Source organism: Trachurus trachurus (genome assembly GCF_905171665.1).
Source record: "Trachurus trachurus genome assembly, chromosome: 19".
Taxonomy (NCBI): Eukaryota; Metazoa; Chordata; class Actinopteri; order Carangiformes; family Carangidae; genus Trachurus; species Trachurus trachurus.
Window position 1 is genome coordinate 11304421 of NC_139913.1, and position 24041 is coordinate 11328461.

At 43.5% G+C, this 24041-nt stretch overlaps 1 protein-coding gene across 1 annotated transcript; it reads right to left on the bottom strand.

The window, feature by feature from the left end:
- Positions 1-2009: 2009 nt before the first annotated feature.
- col1a1b (collagen, type I, alpha 1b) lies at positions 2010-20307 on the bottom strand. The gene is made up of 51 exons (XM_083993949.1): positions 20064-20307; positions 18181-18369; positions 17572-17588; positions 17343-17381; positions 16473-16565; positions 15936-16004; positions 15666-15710; positions 15479-15532; positions 14131-14184; positions 13862-13915; positions 13652-13705; positions 13497-13550; positions 13347-13391; positions 13191-13244; positions 12939-12983; positions 12712-12765; positions 11952-12050; positions 11800-11844; positions 11611-11709; positions 11462-11515; positions 11258-11365; positions 10926-10979; positions 10707-10805; positions 10527-10580; positions 10262-10360; positions 9996-10049; positions 9827-9880; positions 9652-9705; positions 9485-9538; positions 9276-9320; positions 9080-9178; positions 7975-8082; positions 7671-7778; positions 7511-7564; positions 7328-7381; positions 7094-7201; positions 6907-6960; positions 6750-6803; positions 6042-6203; positions 5828-5935; positions 5609-5716; positions 5021-5074; positions 4803-4910; positions 4627-4680; positions 4424-4531; positions 4280-4333; positions 3886-3993; positions 3506-3788; positions 3221-3411; positions 2758-3000; positions 2010-2627 (listed from the first exon to the last, which is right to left on the bottom strand). The coding sequence occupies exons 1-51, from the start codon at positions 20143-20145 to the stop codon at positions 2481-2483; spliced, it is 4341 nt and encodes a 1446-aa protein (XP_083850075.1). The 5' UTR covers positions 20146-20307; the 3' UTR covers positions 2010-2480.
- Positions 20308-24041: the final 3734 nt, after the last annotated feature.

Here is a 24041-nt window from a genome sequence, read left to right on the forward strand (position 1 = left end):
GCACAAAGTGTCCTTCTTGCTCTCAGTGTATAGCTCTGTGTATTTGCAGTGAAGAATGTGTTTTTGTTTCTCTAGGTTTCCTTCATATTTATTAAGTGTGTGCTGTTTCCAAAGTTGCTTGTATACCATTTTTTGATTTTCTGTATTGCGCCATCTTTCACTACAAATAAAACCAAAAATCAAAAGCCACGTTCTCACTCTTGTGTCCATTAACAAAACCTAAGGTGTCTTAGGTTCATACTGTATAAGACAGGCAGTATATAAAGACTGGTTCAAATCAAAACCTTTATGTGCCAATTTATGCCAAACCTCTATTTTTTAACTTCAGAGTACAGCTCCAATTGCAACAATTTACAGAGGGCATCTGTGACATACACTCACATATATGACTACATTTGTGTTTGCTCTATCTGTGTTTCTCTCTCACAGTTGATCTGACTCGTAAATTCAATGAAAAACATTTTTAGTTTAATAAACTGTGTGTTTTTTTTTTTTTTAAGTTTCACTTACCTTTTCTTTTTCGTCATCACATATGGACTAAGTTTTCCTCCTCAGGCCTCTAGAGATTGTGAAAATGAAAGTTCACTCTTTTCTCAGAGTGTCACATCTTTGTGAAGGTCAGAAGGTCAAACATCCAACAGTAGTTTCCTGGTCATGTTTGATCAAGCTCCTTATGTATTGTACGTCTGTATGTAGGCTACTGTATTGTCACTTGAAAGTGGTGGTTGTTGTTGCACTAGATGTCCAGAAGGGGTCGCTGGTGTAACTTAATTTGTTTTGGGAGTGTTTGGGTTTGACACACATCTCCTCTCCTGCAAACGGTAAAATGCTTATTGCATATTCAACTTCAGATCCCTGTGTAGACATGAAAACAAGACATGGAAACTGCAATGGTTAGATGGTCTGTTAATAATTTGTCTGTCAGTTACATTTAGGCCTGTATTCTAAATAAATTGAACTAAATAGCAAATTGAATTAATAATTTGCACCAATTATGAATAAACAGAGTAACAACAGCCTGGCTGGAGACTTGTAAATTGGCCTTGTTTTCACTGCTGCTTGATAGAAACAGTAAGTGCAACTGTTGTGGAACAGTTGGTTTCTGAACTTACTTAATCTCTGTTTCAATACATGAGTTGGAAAATGTAAGTGTGGGGTGAAAAATGTGAAATGTAGCCTAAGTGTGTTGAGTACTTTCCAGCTCCTGCCACCTGATTTCAGTTTCACAACAGTTGCAAAACAGGACAGTGAAAACTCCGCCACTGAGTAGACCACTTCACATGCTTTATTTCAGCACCCAAAATAATTAAAAACATCTCAATTTATTATACATGTACAAAATAAGTACAGAATCTCTCTTTTAAACCATGAAAGTGGGTCTGCTTCAAATTCTTTTTTAAGAAACCCTTCGCGAAAAAGACATCAACAAACAACATAAACAACAGGATGGGAGATGTGTGCTGTTTTTTTCCGTTTGGTTTTTTTTTTTTTAGTGAGTTTTCCACAGGGGCAAAACAGACAGAAAAGGTCAACACTGAACACAGGGGCAGGGAAATGATATTGAATCAGAGTTACTTGCTTTTTTGTTGTTTATCTACAAAGACATGATTGCATGCATTACATCTGCAGAGATCACCTTTGCAGAGTTCCTCTGTCATCAAACCAACACTTAAGAAGAAAACATTTGCACTGCATAGACAACAAGACAATGAGTCAATTTAGTAGCACCAAAGGTTCTGCAGGCATTAGTGGCAGTAATTACAGTATGACAGTGATGGTCTCACCATCAAACACCAATAACTGGACCTCAATGAGTTGGTAATAGCACCTTTGAATGTTTCTAACCCCTGCCCCCCTCAATAGACTTGTTGTGTAAAATATACCCTTTTCCTTTAAGAAAAATTTCAGGGGTGACTTCTTGTTATGAGGTAGCCATCTACGTATTGCAATGAAAGTGAGCTTCTTGGAATTGCTCATTTGCTGGTGACGTTCGTCTGAGCAACATTCAGGTGTTTTTTTTTTTTTTCGATTATGAATTTAGAACAAGAAGACACTTCACACTTTTTACAATTTATTTAACACCAGAAAAATGGTACATATCATTTGTTGTTTTCAATGTCCTTCCGCAGTGGTAGAAAATGGCAAAAGTCACCTGTGTTTCATTGCGAGTGTGGATCTTTTTTTTTCTCAATCTCCAGGGGGAAATTTTACACAAGTATATATATTATTTTCTTGTTGCCAGTGGAAACAAAAGATTCTTTTTAAAGTGTCCTTGTGGTTGGTTTTCGGTTGTAGTAGCAGTCCCAAAAACTTCTCATGATTGGAAAAAAAACACAAACACCGTCTTCAGTAGAGTGGTTTTAAGCATGTGGGCCAATGGATGGCGGCCGAATGAGTTTTGAATGCATAGAAAAAAAAAAGGATTTAGAGATGACTGCTAGAAAAAAAACAACAATGTCATGTCCATATTTCTTTCTTTTTTACAAGAAGCAAACGGGGCCAACTTCGACGCCAAATTCCTGATCAGGTGCACCAACATCCATAGGAGCAATGTCAATGATGGGCAGGCGAGATGTTTTTGATGTCTTGTAGTCGATGACTGTCTTGCCCCATGTGCCAGTGTGTGACTATGGAGGTGAAGAAAAAAAGAAAAGATTACAAATTGCTCAAAAAATCCCCCCAAAAAACAACAACTATCAAAATCAACGATCAAAATATCGCTTCTCTAAGGAAGTGATGAATTTTAGGTAAACTCACCGTGCAGCCATCCTCGCTGACGCTGTATGTGAAGCGGCTGTTGCCCTCGGCTCTGATCTCGACGTCGTTGGATCCCTGGAGAAGCAGGGCCTTCTTCAGGTTGCCGGTGGCGGAGTCCATGTAGGCAACGCTGTTCTTGCAGTGGTATGTGATGTTCTGAGAGGCCTGGTTGGACATCAGGCGCATGAAGGTCATCTGGATGTTGACATCCTCGGCATCAGCTCCATCGCTGCCATACTGGAACTGCATTGGTGGAGGAGAAGAGAAGGATGCACAGGTTTTTTTTACTGTCACTGGCTCAACAGTGCTGTACATATCCTGCAGTCTATGAGTGGGTGAGGAGAGCTGTTTTTTCTTTTTGACTCTTTTTTTTATTTTTTTTACAAGATCATGACTGCTGTATATTCTGAATTGAAATTGTATTTTGGATTTTAAAATGATTTGAAAATAAACGTCTTCTCACCTGGAATCCACCGGTCATGGACTCGCTGAACCAGACGTGCTTCTTCTCTCTGATGTTCTTGCTGCGGTACCAGTTCTTCATGGGGACGCTGGTCTGGCTGGGGTGGATGCAAGTCTCACCAGTCTCCATGTTGCATTGGACCTTGATGGCGTCCAGAGCAGATCCCTGGTTGGGGTCAACCCAGTAAGTGCCTGTAATGGAGGAACACATAACGGTTTCTGTCAGCGCTCATCCTGGTGTTATACTCCATCGACCGGCTCCAGCAGGTGTCCGATCTGCACTCACCGCTCTTCCACTCGGGGTGGCACATCCTCAGGTCACGGCACATGCGGGCGGGGCTCTTCTGGGTACCGTCGGGGCTGCGGATCTTCTCGACCCTCTGGGTCAGGGTCTTGAGGGTGGTGTCAACCTCCATGTCGCGATCGCGCATCATGTTGGGGTCGTCGGCGCGGTAGTGGCCGCCACGGTAGGGATCGGGGGCCTTCTCCTGGAGTGGCTGGCTGACGAACTCGAATCCACCGCCGGGAGGTCCGGGGGGTCCTGGGGGTCCGGGAGGTCCGGGAGGACCCTGTTTGGAAACGCCAGGGGTTTCCATTCAACAACTACATTCAAGGTGTCTGAATTCACAAGTACACGGGTGTTATTGAGAAAGTAGTGCAACTTACAGAAGGTCCCATCTCTCCATTGCGACCGCGAGGTCCAGGGGGTCCGATGGGTCCGGGCAGACCGTTCATGCCGTCCTTACCGGCGGCACCGTTAGATCCGGAAGGTCCCTGTATAGAAACAGCCACATGATCACTCAATGAAAGAAAACATCAGCTCATAACAGTTAATCTCCTCATTTCATTAACATCGTGCACATGTCAAAACTATAACACGACTAATTCTGTTCATCATGCATCATCACAGTGTATTATCTCATCATTGTGTATACTATTGTGTGTGTTCTGGATTAGCAGCCATGAGCTCTGCACAGCTGTTTTAAGTCGCTGGCTCTTCAAGTAGAGAATTATTAAGCTTTGAGTGATAACAACCAATTCTGTGAGAAGTTGTACTTACTCTAGGTCCAGCGGGTCCAGAGGAACCAGCGGGTCCTCTCTCTCCAGCACCTCCCTGGAGGTGAATGAAGATATTACAGTAAGATCAAATGTTTGATGGATCTTCCAACCTTTGCTTGCTTATCAGCTGGAACCGGCTACTTACAGCAGGTCCGGGCAGACCCGACATGCCAGAGAATCCTCTGTGTCCCTTGTGTCCTCTATCTCCAGCCTCACCAGCCTCTCCTCTGTCTCCCTTGGCACCAGCGGGGCCCTGAACAAAGGCAGCAGAAGGTCATGATGCCATCTACTTATGATAAAAAGTGATGCTAATATCTATTATCTCTTTTGTTGGGATGATGAACGTACAGCAGGACCACGGACACCAGCAGGGCCAGAGGAACCAGAGGGACCAGCAGGGCCCTAGAGGAAAGAGAGAGTGGGAAAATCAGACAGTCATCTCATCAGAAAGGTAGCAATCTTTCAGGTGTACACTTTTCAGCAGTGTGTGTGTGTGTGTATGTGTGGGGGGGGGAGAATCTTACACCCTCTCCACGGTCACCAGTCTTTCCAGAGGGGCCGACACCGCCAGGGGGTCCAGGAGCACCAGGGGCACCAGGGGATCCAGCATTGCCAGACTCACCACGATCTCCCTATAGGGGACAGATCTCCAGTGAGAGATGCTCAGCAGCTTAACTGTATCATTTCTATTTCTACCAAAAAATTAAACAATTAAAAAATGAGAGCAGAAGGAGCGGCTTACCTTGGGGCCAGAAGCTCCGTCGCGACCAGGGGCACCATCGTGACCTTGAGATCCCTGTGGCAGATCAATCATCATAACTTTAGCATGGTTAGCAGCAATATTATTGAGAAGCTACTCTACATATTCAATCAATCAATATCAATATAAACTTTATTGTCCCCGGAAGGGAAATTTGTCTTGGACAATCAACGCCACCAACAGCTGCATTCCATAAATAAACAAGACATAAAAACAGTACGCTAACATGACATATCACGAAAAGGTACCAACTGTTAAAGGCTGGCAAGGAGTAGTGTTTGATCTAGTGCCATTAGAATATCTTGCATGCATATTACATTTAAAAACAGACCAATTCTATAAAGTCTGGGAACCCTATTTGATTTTCTTGACTGCTCATACCGTACATTTTTACTGTGCCTTGTGATTGCAACCAAGAAAGAAAAGAAAATAACAATAGTACTTAGGCCTACAATAAATATGGTGGATAAATAAGTACTGATAAGAATCTATAAAGTGCAGAGTGACACTAAAAGACCCTAAAAAGAAGATCCTCTGCAACAAATATTGCAGAGGAGCCAGGTGGCGTACCTCACGACCAGCCTCTCCGGGGGCGCCAGACATGCCAGGGGGTCCAGAAGGTCCGGGGGGTCCACGCTCACCAAGAGGTCCGCCAGGTCCCTGCTTTCCGGGCTCACCCTAAAGAAACAGAAGAGCAGGGAGGTTCAGGAACAGTGGACGTCCAAGACTGCGTTTGAAACCCCATGATGTTTGTTGATTTCGTTTGTGTTGTTTTCAGAAAATACTCACAGATGTTCCAGGCAGACCAGAGAAACCACGCTCTCCACGCTGTCCGGGGAGACCGACCTGACCACGTCCTCCAGTCATACCTTGGGGTCCAGAAGTACCAGGGGCACCCTGCACAGAAGGATATGGCAGTCAGTTAGTGAGCAATTAGTTCACTGTAGTACTTTTAAAAAACAATTTGTCAAACACCTCTGTAATAATAATAGTGAGCACTTACAGGGGGGCCATCAGAACCAAGAGATCCCTTCTCTCCGCCAGGTCCTGGGGCTCCTGCAGCACCAGCCTCACCAGGGCGACCAGCAGGGCCGGTCTCACCACGGCCTCCTCTTTGTCCATCTTTGCCGACGGGGCCAACGGCTCCAGGAGGTCCAGAGGCTCCCTTGAATCACAAGAAGAGTCGACGCATTGAGTCAAACTCCAGGGAAGACCATTATATTCACCCAGCCCCACAATACCAGACATAAACACCTTATTATAGGTAAAAAAAAAAAAAAAAACACAAACTAGTAGGAACCAGTATGAGTATAGTGTGCCGGGGAAACAGTTCATCACCATGTTTAAATGCCATCTAAAGGAACAACTGCTGAACTCATATACATAAATGCACATCCTGTATGTTGTATTATATATAGTATGTTAAATGTATGTAAGTGTCAAGTGCATGTAAAATGTGTATAGTATACATTGTATGTTAAACGTCAAGTGTATGTCTAATGTATGTCAAATGGCTCCTACTATAATAAGCTTTAGATAGCTTCCTCAGGAGACCAAATCACATGCCTAAAACTGGCCACAATATGATCTAGGAAATTAATTATGATTTTGTGTGTCTGCTACTACTACTACTACTACTACTACTACACACAAACAGACAGAAAGTAAGAATGTATATCGGTTTATTCTAACTGGTCATGATGATACTCACAGCAGGGCCAGGGGGTCCAACTCTGCCAGCGGGTCCGGGGAAACCAGTAGCACCCTAACAAATAAACACACAAACAAAAGCGATCATAAAATAAAACTCCAAACAACAACAACGTCACCAAATTCTGCAAACCCTTACACAACGATAGGATACTCACAGGAGATCCAGCACCACCACGAGCACCTTTGCTTCCAGGAGGACCAGCAGGTCCCTGATGACAGGAGAGAGAGAAAAAAAAACAAGGAAGTTAAAGAGGAACTGCTATCTGATCAATTTCATCACCACTGGTAAAAAAAAACTCAATATCACAGCAGGGTGTATTTCATCCGACATGTGGGGCCTACCTGAGGTCCAGAAGCTCCAACAGGTCCGCCGGGTCCAGGAGCACCAGCGTCTCCCTTGGGTCCAGAGTCACCAGTCTCTCCCTTGGCACCAGGCTGACCATCAGCACCCTGAGGGACAAGAGAGGACACAAGTCAACACAGGCCTTCTTGAGTCAACTCTTATCTCACCTGGGCGGGCGTGTTCATGTTGTTTTTGTATTTTTTTAAAAGTTCTCCAATTATTGAAGGACTTACAGGAGGTCCAGCAAATCCGGCAGGTCCGGAAGGTCCACCCTCTCCACGCTCACCCTGTTGGAGAAATAATGAAGTAGAACCTTAAAGGAGATGTTCACTGTGCTCTGTTTAGCAGTATTTTGTATATTTTTTTGTGTTTCTTTTCTGGTTTTCATGTAGGTGTGTGTTGGGAAAAGCACTTACAGGGGAACCACGAGGACCAGTGGGTCCAGAGACTCCAACGGGGCCGCCCTCACCCTAAAAAGATGAAGGAGGACAGGTGAGCAGACAAGGACAAGACAAAAACCACCGTGAACCTGGATCTCTAGTATTTTGTACACAACAGTGTAGTGTCCGGTCTCACCTTCTCACCCTGAGCACCAGGAGGTCCAGGCACTCCAATAGAACCGGTCATACCACGCACGCCATCCTTACCAGGGGCACCATCAACTCCCTTGCCACCACCATCACCCTGAGAGGAGAAAAGGGTTATTAAAGTCACATTAAAGTTTAACCAAACCTTTACTTAGTCACAAAAATTCAACTACTGCAACTACTAACTGTGGCTGTAACAATGAGACAGCGCCTCTCCCTTAATTCCCACTAAATCAATCCATTTCCTATTTGTTTTTGCCTTGATAATCATGAATAACAACAGTGATACGTACTCTCTCTCCCTTGGTTCCGGGCAGACCACCAGCTCCGCGCTCACCAGGCATTCCCTGCATACCAGGGGCTCCAATACCACCGGGGGCACCACCAGCACCGGCCTCTCCCTGTACACAAAAACAAAAACAATCACATCATCATCTACTGGTAGAATCAAACAGGCTGTAAAGTGAATACGTCCCAGTGGACAACACTGTCAAGTTCTGCATTTTGGTGAATAAACCTGATCCGATTTGACAACAAGTGAATCCACAACATTGATCTTTGTTTTATAATAAAGGAGAATGAGAGTAAGGATGATAATTAAGGATAATTGAGCAGATGTTTGAGCCCAATTCATGGTTCATTATCTCTAAAGCTGCATGGCAGAACCTGCCCTCTAGGTTTGGTTCTGAGGACGCCACTGTTCTGCAGCAACCTCTTGTCTGTGTTTTATCATGGCAAAAAGGGAAACATACAGAGGATTTGACTGATGCTGAAATCCTTGTTTCATCTAGACTCATTTGTTGTATTGTTTTGTTTTATCACCTGTCACATGTGCTGATTAAATGTGTTCAAGTGGTTCAGAAGGCTGCAGCTAGAACAGTCACCAAATCCAGGACATATGATCATATTAAGGCAATTTTAGCTTATTGTTGTTACAGTTGTTTTCTCTCTCAAACACATGAACACCCAGGCTGTGTGCCTTTCTTTTTTTTTTATCCCAACTTCCCCCACCTTCTCTCCTCCTGTAATTTATCCTCCAATCTTCAGAGCTAGAGAGTCCAGATCTGCAACTGTGGACCACCTTCTACTGCCTCATCCTGTCTCCTGCCTGCTGCAATTTATTATTGCTATTAGATATTTCCTGTACTTGTTGCATCTCTCTCTCGCTATCTCTATCTACTGTTTGAGGTTTCTGCCTCTTAAAAACAAGTTTTTCCTCACCACTGCTGCAGGTGCTGTTGGTGGGATCTTCTGGGTATCTACAAATGCTATTATTAAGAGAAGGTCTCGACCTTGAAATATCTTCTGTAGCGAACTGACGCTATATAAATAAAACGGACTTGACTGAGAAGTGAGATTTTATATTCAAGATCAGTGCTTTTTAAAAAATGAATCTACCTTAGCTCCATCACTACCAGCAGGGCCGGCGGCTCCACGGGCTCCAGTGGGTCCAACAACGCCAGGAGCTCCGCGCTCACCAGGGAAACCTCTGTCGCCCTGAAGGACAGAGGACGATGCATCAGTGACGACACTTTCAGGTAAAGACCAGGAATGAGGCTCAATATTTTTTTTCTAAAATGCAAGAGATACTCACTCTTGATCCAGATGGGCCATGGGGTCCAGCCTCTCCGGGAACTCCCTGGAGAAAAAAAGAAACAGGGAAATGATTACCATGAGTTCTGATGTACTGCATCGATATGATGTGCAACAAAGAAAAACAAACAAACAAACAAAAAACACTTGTTAGTTAGTAAGAAGAAGTTGGTAAGTTAGGTTACACAGCTGATTCCTTGTGACTCTTACCTGCTCACCAGGCTTGCCAGTCTCACCAGTGCTACCTTGGGGTCCAGGAAGACCCTGCACAAATGAAAAGGAAGAAAATTCAATAAGTTTAATGAGCAGAATTGCAACACAGCTTGAAAAAATATCAGCCAAACCAAAAACAGGGCTCAAGGTGATGAGAAACCCACCTGGAATCCAGGAGGACCAGCAGGTCCCTGCTCTCCCTTCTCTCCAGCAGGTCCCTGAACAAAAAGAAGCAAACTTAAAAATGAGAAACCTTGAAACAGGCAAAGTGAAAGTTAAAAATACTCTTGGAAATATCAGTTGTATTATGTGGTTAAGTAAAGCAGATGAGATACTTACAGCGGCGCCAGAAGGTCCAGTAGCACCAATGTCACCATCTTTACCAGGGGCACCCTGTGAACAAAAACATTATCCAAGCCTTTTATCAACGGCTTTTTAGCTTTTTTACAGGAATTTTTATTATAGAAAACGGTGGTTTGGAGTTTCATGTCTGTATACAAGTACTTACAACAGCTCCAGTAGCACCAGCAGGGCCTCTCTCACCAGGCTTGCCACCATCACCCTGTTCAAAAGAGCACATTTACATTTGCTACTTAAAGATTTTGCTTCACATCAATACTTTATTTAGTTTATATCTCCATTTTGCACTTTATAGACTTTTGTTAATGGTATGCGTAAGGTTTAAAAAGAAATTACTTGATGATGACTCTGGCCTGATCTCGTCTTTTTGTATTTATAATTATAAAAATGTGTGTAGGCGCTCAGTTAACTCACAGCGGCTCCCTTGGGTCCGGGGAATCCCATAACTCCGGGCAGGCCTCTGGCTCCAGTGGGGCCAGGAGGTCCAGAGCGGCCATCTTGTCCAGAAGCGCCCTAAAGATTACGGGAAAACAATGAGAATGGAGAAAATATGAAGAGCAGGCTCTCCTATCATGTTATCATGACTAAAATTATTTTTTGACTTTGATGTATATGAATGAATAATGTGTTCTGTTATTAAAGTGAACATTATCTGACTCTATTAGTGATTGGTACTTACAGAAGGTCCAGCTTTGCCATCAGGGCCAGGGCTTCCAGGGCTACCAGTCACTCCCTATGGAGAAAAGACCATGATATTCAAGATTCAGCACATTCATTTTTGCTTTGGAGTTTAAGATGAGTGAGAAAATTAAGAGAATTTCATGTTGCACAGGGGAAAAAAATATGTTAAAGAACTAACCTTGGATCCGGGAACGCCAGGAGCACCGGGGCTTCCACCCTCGCCAGTGGCTCCCTGAGCTCCCAATGCGCCGGGGGCACCACGCTCACCGGGGGCTCCCTGTCGCACAAAAGAGGAAGTAGGTTAAGTTTAACTACTTCAATCTTTGTTAAGAACAATCATGGGTTTTCTAATGTATCATAGTGTCTGAATGAGAAGACATGAGGAAGGCTAAGTCACCTTGCCACCAGCAGCTCCATCAGCACCAGGGAAACCACGAGCACCAGGGGCACCCTAATGGAAAAAAACAGACACATCATCCATGTCACAAACTGTGGTGTAAATACTCAACTCCAGGGGCGAATCCCCCCGGGAATTTAACATACTGTAAATGAGCAGAGAGTTTCATGGGAGCCTCTATTAGAGGACTTTAACATGAAGATCTGATCTGAGTTACACAGAGAATGGATCTATAATTTTAATACAATCTAAATGGCTATTCCCAGTATTATCTAAAACAGGTGACTTGGTTTTGATGCAAATTAGCTGAAGTGAGAAAGGGAGAAACATACACGCTCTCCGGGAGGTCCACGGGCTCCAGCACCACCGGGCTCTCCACGGCCTCCTCTCTTTCCCTCCTCACCAGAGGGGCCGGGAAGTCCCTGAACTCCAGCGGGGCCCTGGAAAAAGAAAGGAAGGAAAAGCAGTTGAAAACAAATGCCTTTCATTTAAAATTTAAAAAATTAATGACCATATAACACATATCTGAAACTTACGGACTCTCCCTTGGCACCAGGCTCTCCCTTAGGACCAGGAGTGCCAATATCACCCTGTTGGCAGGAACACACATATTTAATTTAACCAGTCAGTGAAGAACAACATGTGTGGACACAAAAACTACAAAGTCACACAACTGTCTACTTACACTGTTACCCTTGGGACCAGGGGCGCCAATAGTTCCCTGAGCTCCAGCAGGACCACGGGGTCCAGGGAAACCAGGAGCACCAGCAATACCAGAAGCACCCTGTAGGATGGAGAATCGGGGTGTCAGAAAACTTCAAATGCAGCATTTAGGAGTAATAAGATTTGGGTGGTCAATGTGTATGACACTCACAGGAGAACCCTTGTTACCAGGTGCACCATCAGTTCCGGGGGCACCCTGAAAGAGAGGAAGAACATTACATGTGTTATATGAATACTCTTTATATATATATCTATATCTATATATCTGTTATTAATTGGACAGTGTGTAAAAGAGCTACTCACAGCAGCGCCAGCGGGTCCAGCAGGTCCTGGGTTACCAGGCTCACCACGGGCTCCCTGGGGTCCCTCGGATCCACGGCCTCCCTGAGCACCAGTCTCTCCCTGTGGAGGGAAGCAGCAATGTGTCAGAAATCTACTTTGATATTGTGAATACGTTAACGAAAAGAAAGATACAATAACACATCCACCTTCACCGAGATTACTGACATTAGATATACAAGTGAATTATATGGAGACTTCATGTTCTACATTGTCCCTGTTTACTGACACCTGTTTGTTTGTCTGTGTGTGTGTGTGTGGGGGGGGGGGGGGGGGAGGGGGCTATTAAAGGTCTACTGATGCCATCTGCTGGCTGTTGCAATCACCTGGGAGTAAACATGATGCAGTTTTACAACATGGCCGACTTTGGAGCATGACATCATCATTAGTTTGAGGGAAGTTTCCCCCAGTGATGATTTTACAGATACTAAAAAAAGCAAGGTGACAGGGCTTAATGTGTACGGACAGCCAGCTCTCCTGCTAATGAGAAAGATTATGAGAGAACTTGTCAGGTGGGCTATAAAGTAAGGGGGCAATTGTTTAAAATACATGCAACTTCAAAGGTTTTGTGATGCAGCGTACTGTGATAACTGCTCAAATTACACACGGAGTTGATTAGTATTGCTGCACCTACGTAGTCTACGGATGAAAAAACCCTGTAGCTAATTAAACTGTTTATTTTGATGTAATAGGAAACATGTCAGGTGTATTTTGAGATTTTTACCTTAGCACCAGCACCACCAGGGAATCCAGCGGGACCAGCAGATCCAGTAGGTCCCTAAAAAACATAAAGACACATGATGTCAACCGACATTCAGTCAATTTACAACCAATCATCCAATATCATCCCATTTATAGCCATATCTGGCTGGTACCAAATCAACAATGTCAATGACCAGCTTTAAGAAGGTGCTCTGATTGACAATGAGGAGAACTAGATAAAATACTTACGGGAGGTCCAGCTGCACCAGTGTTGCCATCGTTACCACGAGCACCCTGCAGAGAAGGAGAGAGGAGATTCAATCAAAGTCATATATGAAAAAAATGAATTAACATATGACTCACAATATGAACTCCAGTCAAACCTTAGCAAACCTGTGACTACTACTGTATACAGTAGACAGACAGGAAGATGCTCCAGTCTGTCTATTGTTTTATTTAACTAGTAAGCAGGTGTTTCAGTTAATGGATAAGATCACTTACAGCGGGGCCAGGAGGTCCAGGGCGGCCTCTCTCACCAGGGAGACCACGAGCACCCTAGGGAAGACAATGAAAAAAAAACTTTATTAGACAACTGGAATACGACGACTTATAGTATTGCAAAGCAAGTATTACAAATTGAGATGAAACAAAACATACCATGGCACCGGGGACACCATTCTCACCAGAGGCACCAGCCTCTCCCTGTTGACGGATACAGAAGGAAGATAGAGATTGTAAGCTAAAATATTGGCGCGATATACGATGAGATTCTTGCTTTGGAGACAGGAGCACATCCTGCTATCTCACCTTGGGGCCAGCGGGTCCGCCGTCTCCCTTAGCTCCATCCAGACCGCTGAAACCCTGTGGACAGAATCAATAAGCATCATAAATAAGACCAGTCACCACTGGGCAGCAGCTGAAAATGTTATTTTTTCGTATTGATTGCTCCTCTCCAAACTTACTCTGTGTCCCTTGATTCCGGGGAGTCCGGGGGTTCCTGGGAATCCACGAGCACCCTGCGGGAGGAAAACAAGGGATGTGTTATTAACTGATTTTGCATCACAACTTTCCTGTATCAACTTTCAATACGAAGTTTTTTCTGCAAACAGGCAGTAAAGACAGAGAGCATGAGTTTTGAGACCCAGCTTTTGCCCTCGGTGGAAATCACTTACCTGAGGGCCGGCAGCTCCACGCTCACCAGGGCGTCCAGGTTTGCCGGGCTCACCCTGTTGAAGAAGACAAGAGGGGAGGTTAGTAAGAGATGAGGGTCAGGAAGTATGTATCCTTCTTTCATACATTAAATGACACCAGAAGAAAATATAATCATTGATCAAGTGGTAAAGATCAGTTGTAGCTGTGTCTTTCTGTCGGTTATGAACAATCATGACATGCCTCATAAACAAGGATCAATTAGGAATCAAATAATCAATAAGTCACTCACATCATCTCCGTTCTTTCCAAGGGGGCCAGAAGGACCACGAGGACCCATGGGACCCTAAAAACATAAAAAAAAATTAAGTGGATCAGCACCAAAGCAATCCTGACCTATCTGTATGTGATGTCAGAGGGTCTGTGATGACAACAGGAAGTAACATGCGTAATGGCAAAATATATTTTGGATCTAAACAAGAAGAACAATCATGCAGATTTAAGTGGTTTCCCAATGAGATGTGAAAGCTGGGCACAGTGTTGTGCCTTGTTAAAGCAATACTTACCGATCTGGCATTTCACTCAGCACAGCACAAACATTTGAAAATCAACAGCTCCACCTCCCTCACAAGTCCCACCCACCTCTCCCTCCTGCAGCATCTCCACGAGCCCCCTCCCTCCCTGCTGCATGCGTTGGCATGGCAACGGTAAACAGAACAGGAACGCGAGTGAAACGGGAACAACACAAACAAACACAACACCGGAGTTTTAAACCGTATAAACGGACTCAGTGATGATGACTGATGAGTTTTATAATAAACTGTTGTTAGCCTACTGCTACTGGAGACACAGGGGAAGTGATTGTTACAGATTACAGTTCTCAACGAGCCGGGCTGGCGGCCGGACCAGCGCCACCTGATGCGCTGGTTCAGGGCGAAAATAAATCCAGACCGAGCCGAGTCGAGCCGCGCCGGTCCGGAGTTCAACCGGGTCCGGACCGCTGAGAACTCACAGAGCTAAGGGAGCTAACAGTAGCCTAGCCCCCTAGCCGTTAGCACTGGATCTTTTATACACATGATGTGACTTGTGTTTACGTATCACTCGGGGCTGCTCACTATCAACGTTACAATATCAGACATGAAACTCCGCGACCAGCTGCGGCTGCAGTTATTGGTCTTTTAAAAAACTATTTATTTCCAAAAACCTTCTTTCTAGTGTGTTGTGACTCTAGTCTCCTCTGCTCATGTCCTCCTGCTACTGCTCTGTCAATAAGCGTTCTTCCTGGTCGGGAGGGGGGAGAGGAGGAGAGGGGTGCACAAAGTGATTACATATTAAGTAGGTTCGGTCGTTCGTCAAATATTATTAATCGGACCGAATAATATTATTGGTCAGACTTTTCTCAGAATAATATGAGAATGAAAAAATGATGAGTTTTTAACCCTGTTGGGTTTCTCTTACATTTTAATGTATCATCAGATTATTAATAGCATTTTAACTTAGACAAAGAAATGTGCAAAAGTTCCAGAAAGGTAAGTATTGCTTTAACTGTTTTTTTATTTTTTTTTTTATTTTGCCAAACCTATTAGTTTCATCACAGACAAACCAAGATAAACATTCACTATTAAGATTTGGATACTCACAGATGCACCGGGCTCACCAGGCTCTCCAGGGGGTCCAGTGAATCCCTGAGGACCCTAAAACAAGACAACAAGAAAAATAGATCAATACAACATCTTTTTTTTTTTTTTTTTTGCAATTTTTTACTACAGTGTCAAGATGAGTCACTGAACTGTTATGTTTAATAATAACTTATGAGGGGATACTTACAGAGGAGCCAGCGGGTCCAGGAGGACCACGAGGACCCATAGGACCCTGTTGATAAAGCCACGAAAAAAGCCTTTAGATTGTGGAACATTAAACTGAATTTACATGTGGTTGCACACCCACACAGGTGAATACCAAACATGAGTCACCATTAGCCTGGATTTCAAATGTTTACTATTGACAGTGTCACAAAACTTTGACATCTTGCTGCATAAGATTACGCTAAATATTTAGCAACAAAGATAAACTGAGAGAAAAGAAAGCCCCTCATACCATGGGGCCAGGTTGGGGTGGGCCAGAGGATTTGGATGGGTCGGAGTAGCTCATTTGAGGAGAGAAGTTCTGTAAGGAGAGAAGATAAAGAATTTAGTCACTGAGTTTTAAGAAGCAACAATTCAGAGAGCTGTTTCTGAGTCACTGCAGCACAGAACCATTACTCAACTTCCATCATCCAAGAGTAAAACTTTTTTATTTGGTCAGAATTACACATATTAAAGTCAAACTTTCTCATGTGCATTTGTTTGCTGACTAAATAAACTGGTGAGGATTTTTCCTCAACATAAACCTGAGAAAACTGGGAGCTGTCTATACTCCCAGTGCTGAAATAAGGACTCATCCTGCCTTTTCTTGTCTGTGAAAAATCAATACTAACAGACTGAATCGATGCTGAATTGCAGGAATATGGGACTGCTCTGTATGGGTTATATCAAATCTAACATGTACTAGCGTGAGTTTATAGGAGGTATTTAATCTGACATAAACATCACTACATCTCAGACGTTGTAGGTGTTCTGATTTTGTGGTACTTACTCCGCCAAGGCCAGGGGGGCCAGGGGGGCCAGGTGGACCAGGGAGGCCAGGCTGTCCGGGGATTCCATCATTGCCAGGCAGACCTGGGTAACCCTGTAGAGAAATAAATTAAAAAAGGGTTTAATCATTCTAATCACTTTAGTTGTGTAACTCATTTTTAATTCGCCTTCAAGGAGGAGTTGTAAGTCATTGCAAAACCTGAAACTTCTAGATAAATTAACAAAACTATAAACTGTAGAAACTGCTTTAATGTGAAATGTGTGTACAATGATATTATGTGTTTATGTTTCAACATGACCATTAAAAGTGTTTATTAGAACCATAAACTTTGCAAAACAGTTGAAATCGGGTTTCTGTTTTCCAATCGGTATTGTGTGTCGTCATTCAAAAGCAAATTTATGTAATCTGACCTTTGAACTTTTAATGACCTGTTGACCTTGTGACCTATTTATCAGAGGTCATCATCATCATCAACAACAGTTATGTCACAGCAGCTTCATCTGCATAGGGAGTTACTCAGAGGTGCTGTGTGCATTTTTACATTTTAGTCAGTAGTTAAATATTTCACAAAGTAAAAACTATCCTCTAAAAATCTAATGAGAATTAACAAACTAAACAAATGCAATGCAATGAATGATTTACGACATGTTTTACTGTTTTAATGTTACTGCCAATGTAATTTCTTATGAAAACCACAAAATGTCTCATTGTTGGAACTAATGCATTTAACTTGTCAGCTGCTTACACATTATTCTTGTCAGCAACAGTTGATTAATCCATAATGTAAATAAATACAATCTTTATAAAAAAAAAATGCATCTAATGTCAAAAAGGGTTACTTGAATATAGTTAATGTAAACTGGAACGTACCGGGTCTCCAGCGGGGCCAGGATCTCCTTCCTCGACCGGCTATGAGAGACAGAGAGAGCAAGTTAGGCTACGCTGCTGTGTTTCATCCAGGCTGTAAAGAGTGACAAACTAAACTAGGCCATGCCAGCATCTCCGGAGAGAGAGAGCGTGATTAAGTTCAGGCCTCACACTCTAGAGACACATCATTTTCAATATCAGTTTTAAAAAAAGTTAAAAAGGGCAAAAGTACCTCTGGTCCAGCGGGTCCTACAGAACCAATAGAGAAAAAGACATTGTCAAAACCTCTTGGGATATTTACTGACACACATCCATAATTTGGGGCTTTGGACATAATAATGCTACAGGTAATATACAGCAGGTCTGGACTGAATGCAGTGTTGACTGGAGCATGAAATACAATGTTTAATTATGATTGTGAATCAGGCATGAATCATGACACTAAATCCCTTCTGCAACAGAACAGGTGGGAAATAAAAAAGACATAAGGGTTGCTTTGGGAGACAGTGTACATGTGTAACCACTGCTGCACCCAGCAGTGTCACTGCACAGGCAGCAGGCATGTTGAGAAATTTAAAAAATCACTGCCCAGACTTCACCAAAGAGCGGGTATAATCCATCGTTAAAAGAACGCATACTGAAACTGAATTAAATGGAAGGTAAATCCAAAAAAAAGCGACTGAAAATCCTCCAGCAAGCAGGCAGGCAGGCTTAGGGCCTCGAGTCCACTTGTGGCCAGAGAGCCACGTCAGAGGTGAGGTGGGAGGCACTAGGTGGCGCCAGAAAGCTAATTAACCACAGAAATGCTGAGGGGAGATGAAGGTGGATGAAGGTGGAATACCATCGGGGCAGATAGGGCAGCACTCTCCGTCGGGAATGATGGGATCGGCGCAGTCGGATGTGTCCTCACAGATCACCTCGTCGCACATGACGGTTCCACTGTCGCAGACGCAGATCTGGCAGGGCTCTGGTTTCCATACGTCCTTGTCATTGTACAACTGTCCGTCTAATGTGCAGCTGCCGAATGTGCCTGAGAGCAGAAACCCAAGGTGAGTTTGGTAACAGCAAATGGGTAAATGTACAAAAATAAAGTTGTGGACATCTAGGCTAGACGTTTGTCTAGTAAATACATTGTTATACGTTGGACCTGTGTGGGTTATGTTTAGGTTTCTCCTCAGGCTACACCTTCACATGTGTGCATTATATGGGAGCCAGATGTGCACCGTAGACCTAGACCAGACAACGTACTCGCTTGCAAAACAGCTTAATCATGAAAACAGAAGGAGGAAGAGCAGCTTGGATCTGACATCAATGTGACACAGACGTAAAAATTCAGTAAAATAGTCACCTATCAATTTCTTGCAGCCTCAAGCATCAGTTAGTTGTGATCTCTAGCTTGTAGGTCAAACCCTGTGGGTTATAGTTTTCTTTTTTCCTTTAGCCTCCTCAGCCTTTGACCACTCTGTCCTTTAATTACTGTCATCTAAGCCACACTGGGGCTTCATCATGGAAGCACCACAGTCATGGAAACAGGCTGTTAATATGACAAATCTTCATAAAAAATCATGTGTTTAGTGACTGGTTGTGTGTGCAGGACAGAGCCTCTGATACAATACATCAGCAGTGATTTACTACAGAAGCTGGAAGTGATCTGGGCCTGTGTAATGTCACAATTCAGGACTCGGTGTGTAACAGATAAAAGGCTCCACAGATTTGCTGTCCAACATTCCTGCTCAGCTGTAAGTTTCAGATTTTCCCCTCAAAGGCAGTGAGTGGAAAATCACACTGGGCCTAATCACTTTCCAAGCTGGTGGAAGTGTGGTTGGGCCATTAGGTGGGAGGACCCAGGTTTTTAAAGATGGATGGATGCACAGTTCTGGTACTTGCCACAGAGCGGCGCTGTTAACCCACAGAACCCGCTCTTCCGCACCCTTCCCTGCATGGTGATTAATTAGTGTCTAGACTATTTCACTGGCGACGTCAGGCTGAAGTAATTTTTCCATTGCCCCCTTTTTCTTTTCAGCAAAACCAGTCCAGTTTTGCACAAAGAGGGGGAAAAAAAGTTTATTCAGTTTGGTGCACTCTGAAGGGTTTATTGCGAAATGATTGATCTTTTAACGCCTGAAAGCATCTCCATTGTCAAGTTTTACTTTTGTTTTTCGCATTATTGTTGCGTTTACGGTCAAATTGTTGACAAAAGTGTGGAGGAGTCTACAGGTTTGGGGACAGGTTTTTGACACACAACCTTTCTAAAAAGGATGAGAAGCTGCTTTCTCATATAAACATAACTGAAATTAATCGAATGCACTCGATTTTTCTCAAATTGATCAGTGCTTGTGCTCTGCTTCAACTCCCCTCTTTTTGAACCCAATGTCCCTTCTGTCCTCAATGGGCATCAAGAGAGAGCGCAGCTGCTCCCCTCAGCTCTGCGCTCCCGCAGCAGCAGGACGCGCACTGAGCGTGTATCTGCACGCCAGAACTGAGAGCATCAAACAACACAGAAAAAAACGAGTCCAAGCCTAGAAATTCCTATTTGCTTCCAGTTTTCCACCAAAACGCCTCACTGCATGTGTAACAACCTTCCCCATCTATGGAGTCGGGTATCCCGCAGAGGACGATCACTTCCAGCAACAAAAAAAAACTGCTCAGCATCCTTGCAGACTATCCACATCCCGAGGTCCCAAAAAGAAACAACTCAAATCAATGTTTGAAAGTGATACTTACTATCATCCTCGCCTTGACCTCTCGCCAAAAGCACCGTTGCGCTGAGCAAAAGCGCTAACCGGATATCCACAAAGCTGAACATGTCTAAATATTAGACATGTAGATTCTTTGCGGAAAGGGGGGGAATCCTTTTTCTCCTCAGACACCACTCATACAGGGTAGGGTCCGGTCTGTGTGTAACTCCAATCCAGACCCTAGCAGAAACTCCCTACTGCCTAAACAAATGAGTTAGCTTGGCTTTTATATGCCAAAAAGTTTTGGGGAGGTCCCGTGCCCAGCAGATAACTTGTACATGTTCGAGGCGCAGAGTCCCTCCTTCATCAGAGAGAGGGGGCCGTCTTAAAACATGTCAAACAAGTTCACGTTTCAGCTCAAACGTGGATGATGAGGGCACTTGATCATTTACGCGCCGGCTTTCCACCGTTCAGACGCGTTTTTCTCACCCTCTTGTTCAGTGTGGATTTTCTTCTTTGACGCTTTTCTTGGGGTGTTTTTGTGTCTTCTCGGCTTCTGACTCCAGTCTCTGTCGCTGAGCTGATCTCTGATCGTTCGGACACTGGATGATATAACTTTCTTTCTCTTGTCTTTACAAAAAAAACATGGCTTGTTTTCGGTTCTGCAGGGACAAGATGTATTATACATGTTCGCTTGGACGTGATAGTTTCTTTTATTAAAGGAGGAAAGGGAAGAATAAGGATGATGATGCGTTAAAACGAACGTGTGCGCATTTTACGCACAGGCAGCAAACCAGACAGACGTGGCCATGAGCTTCTGCAGCGCATGCAGTGTTTGAAGATTGAATCATTTTCTGTAAAACAGATAATAAACACTTTCCATCTTTCATGTATGAGGGGGGAAACCTGTAAGTGTTATTATAGGTGTGAAAACTCCTCTCTGACTCTGGGCCTACACACCCTGTGAGTATCAAGCCCCTACAAGCCACTGCAGTTTCATGACAGCTCACTGAATGTACAGACACAAGCACCTTAAACACATTAAACCACATTAAACATAATGTAACGTGTTCAGATTTCACTTTTTACATTCCAACTTATTACTGCGCTATTCCCCCATCATCCTCTTTCATCTCTTTCTAATGATTAAATTGTGCCAATAACAGTAATGATACACTCTTCTCTGTCTAGAAGTTCATATTAAATAGTTTTCCCAAAGCACACAGAGTGAAAAAAAAAATCAAAAAATTTTAAAAACATGTACAAGGCCCTGTGTTAGAGTCCACCTTTCCAAAAGAGGCATGGCCATCCCATGATGTTAGAGACAGGGAGGGAGGGAGGGAGGGAGAAGAAAACCTGGCAGATCCACAAAGCAGTCTGGTTGAACTGTGGACACGTTGCAGCTTCGACAACTATACAGAGTGGCCTAGTTCGACCTTTGAGTTACTGTGCTGGTTCTCTGGTGACGTTCAAATACAGTGAAGCGTTCCTGTCTCCTGTAGTTGATAGATTTGGACATTAAACACGCACATTAGAGCTCGTTTTACTGCCGACTTACTGGTGGAAATAATCAAATCATTAAACATAGTATTGTATCGTATGCAAGTGCAAAACATCCCATACCTACTTTCCTGTGATGGATATTTTACAATATCCCTAAACTGAAATCAAATATAACTATTTGCAAGAAAATAGAAAAAAAATAACATTTTGCCAGATTATCACTGTGTCATGGTCACATGGCTCATGGTTTGTTCCCTGTTGTGTGCCTGTTTCCTGTTTTATTTTGAAGTTTAGCGTCCTGTCTTCCTGCGTGTGCCGTGCTTGTGAATACCCAATGTGTTTCATCTGCGTTACCTTTTTGTTTCAACTGCCTGTTGGTGTGAAGTCTGCTCATTTGGGTCCAGTCCTCCCTGGCTGCACACAGCAGCATCCCAAAACAGCTCACTCTGGTGTATGTTTATAATCCACGAATGCTCTGCAGAGGTTTGGTCATCCACGTACACAGAGCCAGTGCAGAGGTCATCTAAAGCGCCGGAGCTGCTTGTGCCACTTTCTTTTATGATGTAATGCTTCATCTGCAGGGGAAATTAACAGCAGTTTATTTTTTACAAAAAAGCATCTGTTCTTTGTCTAATGAAAGCAGGAGGTGTCTGCACAAACACCTGCCACACAGACAGCTGTCAGTCTCTACTTCAGCAGCTTCTTCTGTCTCCTCACTCTCAGTTAAGTGTTGTAGTCCAGTTTATGTCATGCTTTTGTGCAACGTCCATGCCCGAGAGAGGCTTATATATGTATATGTATGTACGTATCCGTGTACACAAGCTTCTCTTCTCCTGTAAATCCCCATGAAACATTAACTTTACTTAATTTTAAAGGATTGTTTGCAGGCACATGCATATGACTGCAACTGCCACAACTGCACAATGGGGAAGCTTCAAGACAAGACACACCCATTTCAGTGACTTTTTTTTAGTTAAGAGTGAGTGGGATGAGGGGAAGATTGTTAAAGTTAGAGAATATCACAGGTTTCAGTGTGTTTTTCAATGAAATGTAAATAGGGAAGTCCTGTTTCGTGGGGTGCTGCTGTCTGTCTGAGAGGAAACCCATGTGATAAGACCTGTGCCTGTGTGCTGTCTCTGCGTGACTTTAGCTAAACATGACGTTTGGTGTTACTCTTATTCTGCCATAAAGGGTTAAAATGCAGTTAGAAATTATCAATAGATGAAAAAATGGCATCACTTTAGGCAGTAACTTTCATATTTGCAGTGTTTTTCCAGTGAGTGAAATGAAGCTGAAGCTCACAGGACAGTGTTTAAATAGAACCGGTAATTTTCTGGTGTTTGCCTTGGACTGAAGTTGCTGCAATCTATAATATATATTTCTGTGGCCAGTCTCTCAGAGTTCAGGCTGGCGGTTTGCGTGGAAGAGCTCAGAATGAGTTTATGGCGTTTTCAGCTGCATTTAAAATTCCCATCACTGCGCTTGAAAGCTACATGGTTTCCTCACAGGTGGATAAGATATTTAACGGAGAAATCAGGTGTCGGGTTCTCCCGCCAAGAGGATCAGAGACAATCTCCAGAGTAGATTTTTTTTTCCTGAGTTTGCTCAAAATCCATCCTTGTCATACAACCTTTGCATAATAACAGGAGAGCAAAAAAATAATTGAATTAGAGCCACCAAAGCTCTGCCGACTCGGGGGAGGAAATTCCATGTTTGTCGTTGGCAGCGTGTACAGGTACGAGGGCCCAAGATGTAACAGGTTGTGGGAAAAAGGTGCCTCCACCGCCGCTGCTGCAGCTTTTTCATGCCTTTTTGCCTCTAAATTAGAAAAGTGCAACTGTTTTCCGCATCTAAGCCTAACAGGCCTCCACGGGAGGAGCTTTTTTTTTTTTTTGAACGGTGACTTGTAGCTTTTTGATAGTGGAGGAGTTGCAGGTTCTCAGGAGTGGTCGGTCATCTCCTGCGGCTCTCATTAGAAAAATATCCTGCACTGATGGTAATAGGGCTATATACATTGGGCCTATAGGCACATTAAAACCAGTGCCTGAGCATGTTAACTGAGCATGCAGCAGTAAGACAGGCAGAGCTCATAAAGCGACTGAAATGGTCTAAACTGTGCATTCCCGCTGCAAGCCTCTGAGCTGCAGCCAGCAACACGTAGCATCTGCCTGGCCGTGTCCACGTGTTCCTACTTGTAAGACTCACTGCTCCACACTCACAAAGCCAAAACCCTCTCAGCTTCTCTCTCTCTCTCACTTGTTTCTATCATATAGTGCCTGAGGGCCCATTTTCCTCCACCCCTATTTAAGGTGCCCTGGGCATTTTTATTTTTTTATTTATCTTTTTTATTTTTATTTTTGCTTTTGTAACTATAGTGTCTCCTTTGACTTTCTGTCTGACTAGAAATTTGGTGATAAGGCCACAATTACTTACCGTTAAATCTTTGTCCCTGGTCATTATCATGTTTTGTTAATTATTTTCAATGATGGGTTTTAACGCAGACATTTCATGCTTTGTTTAG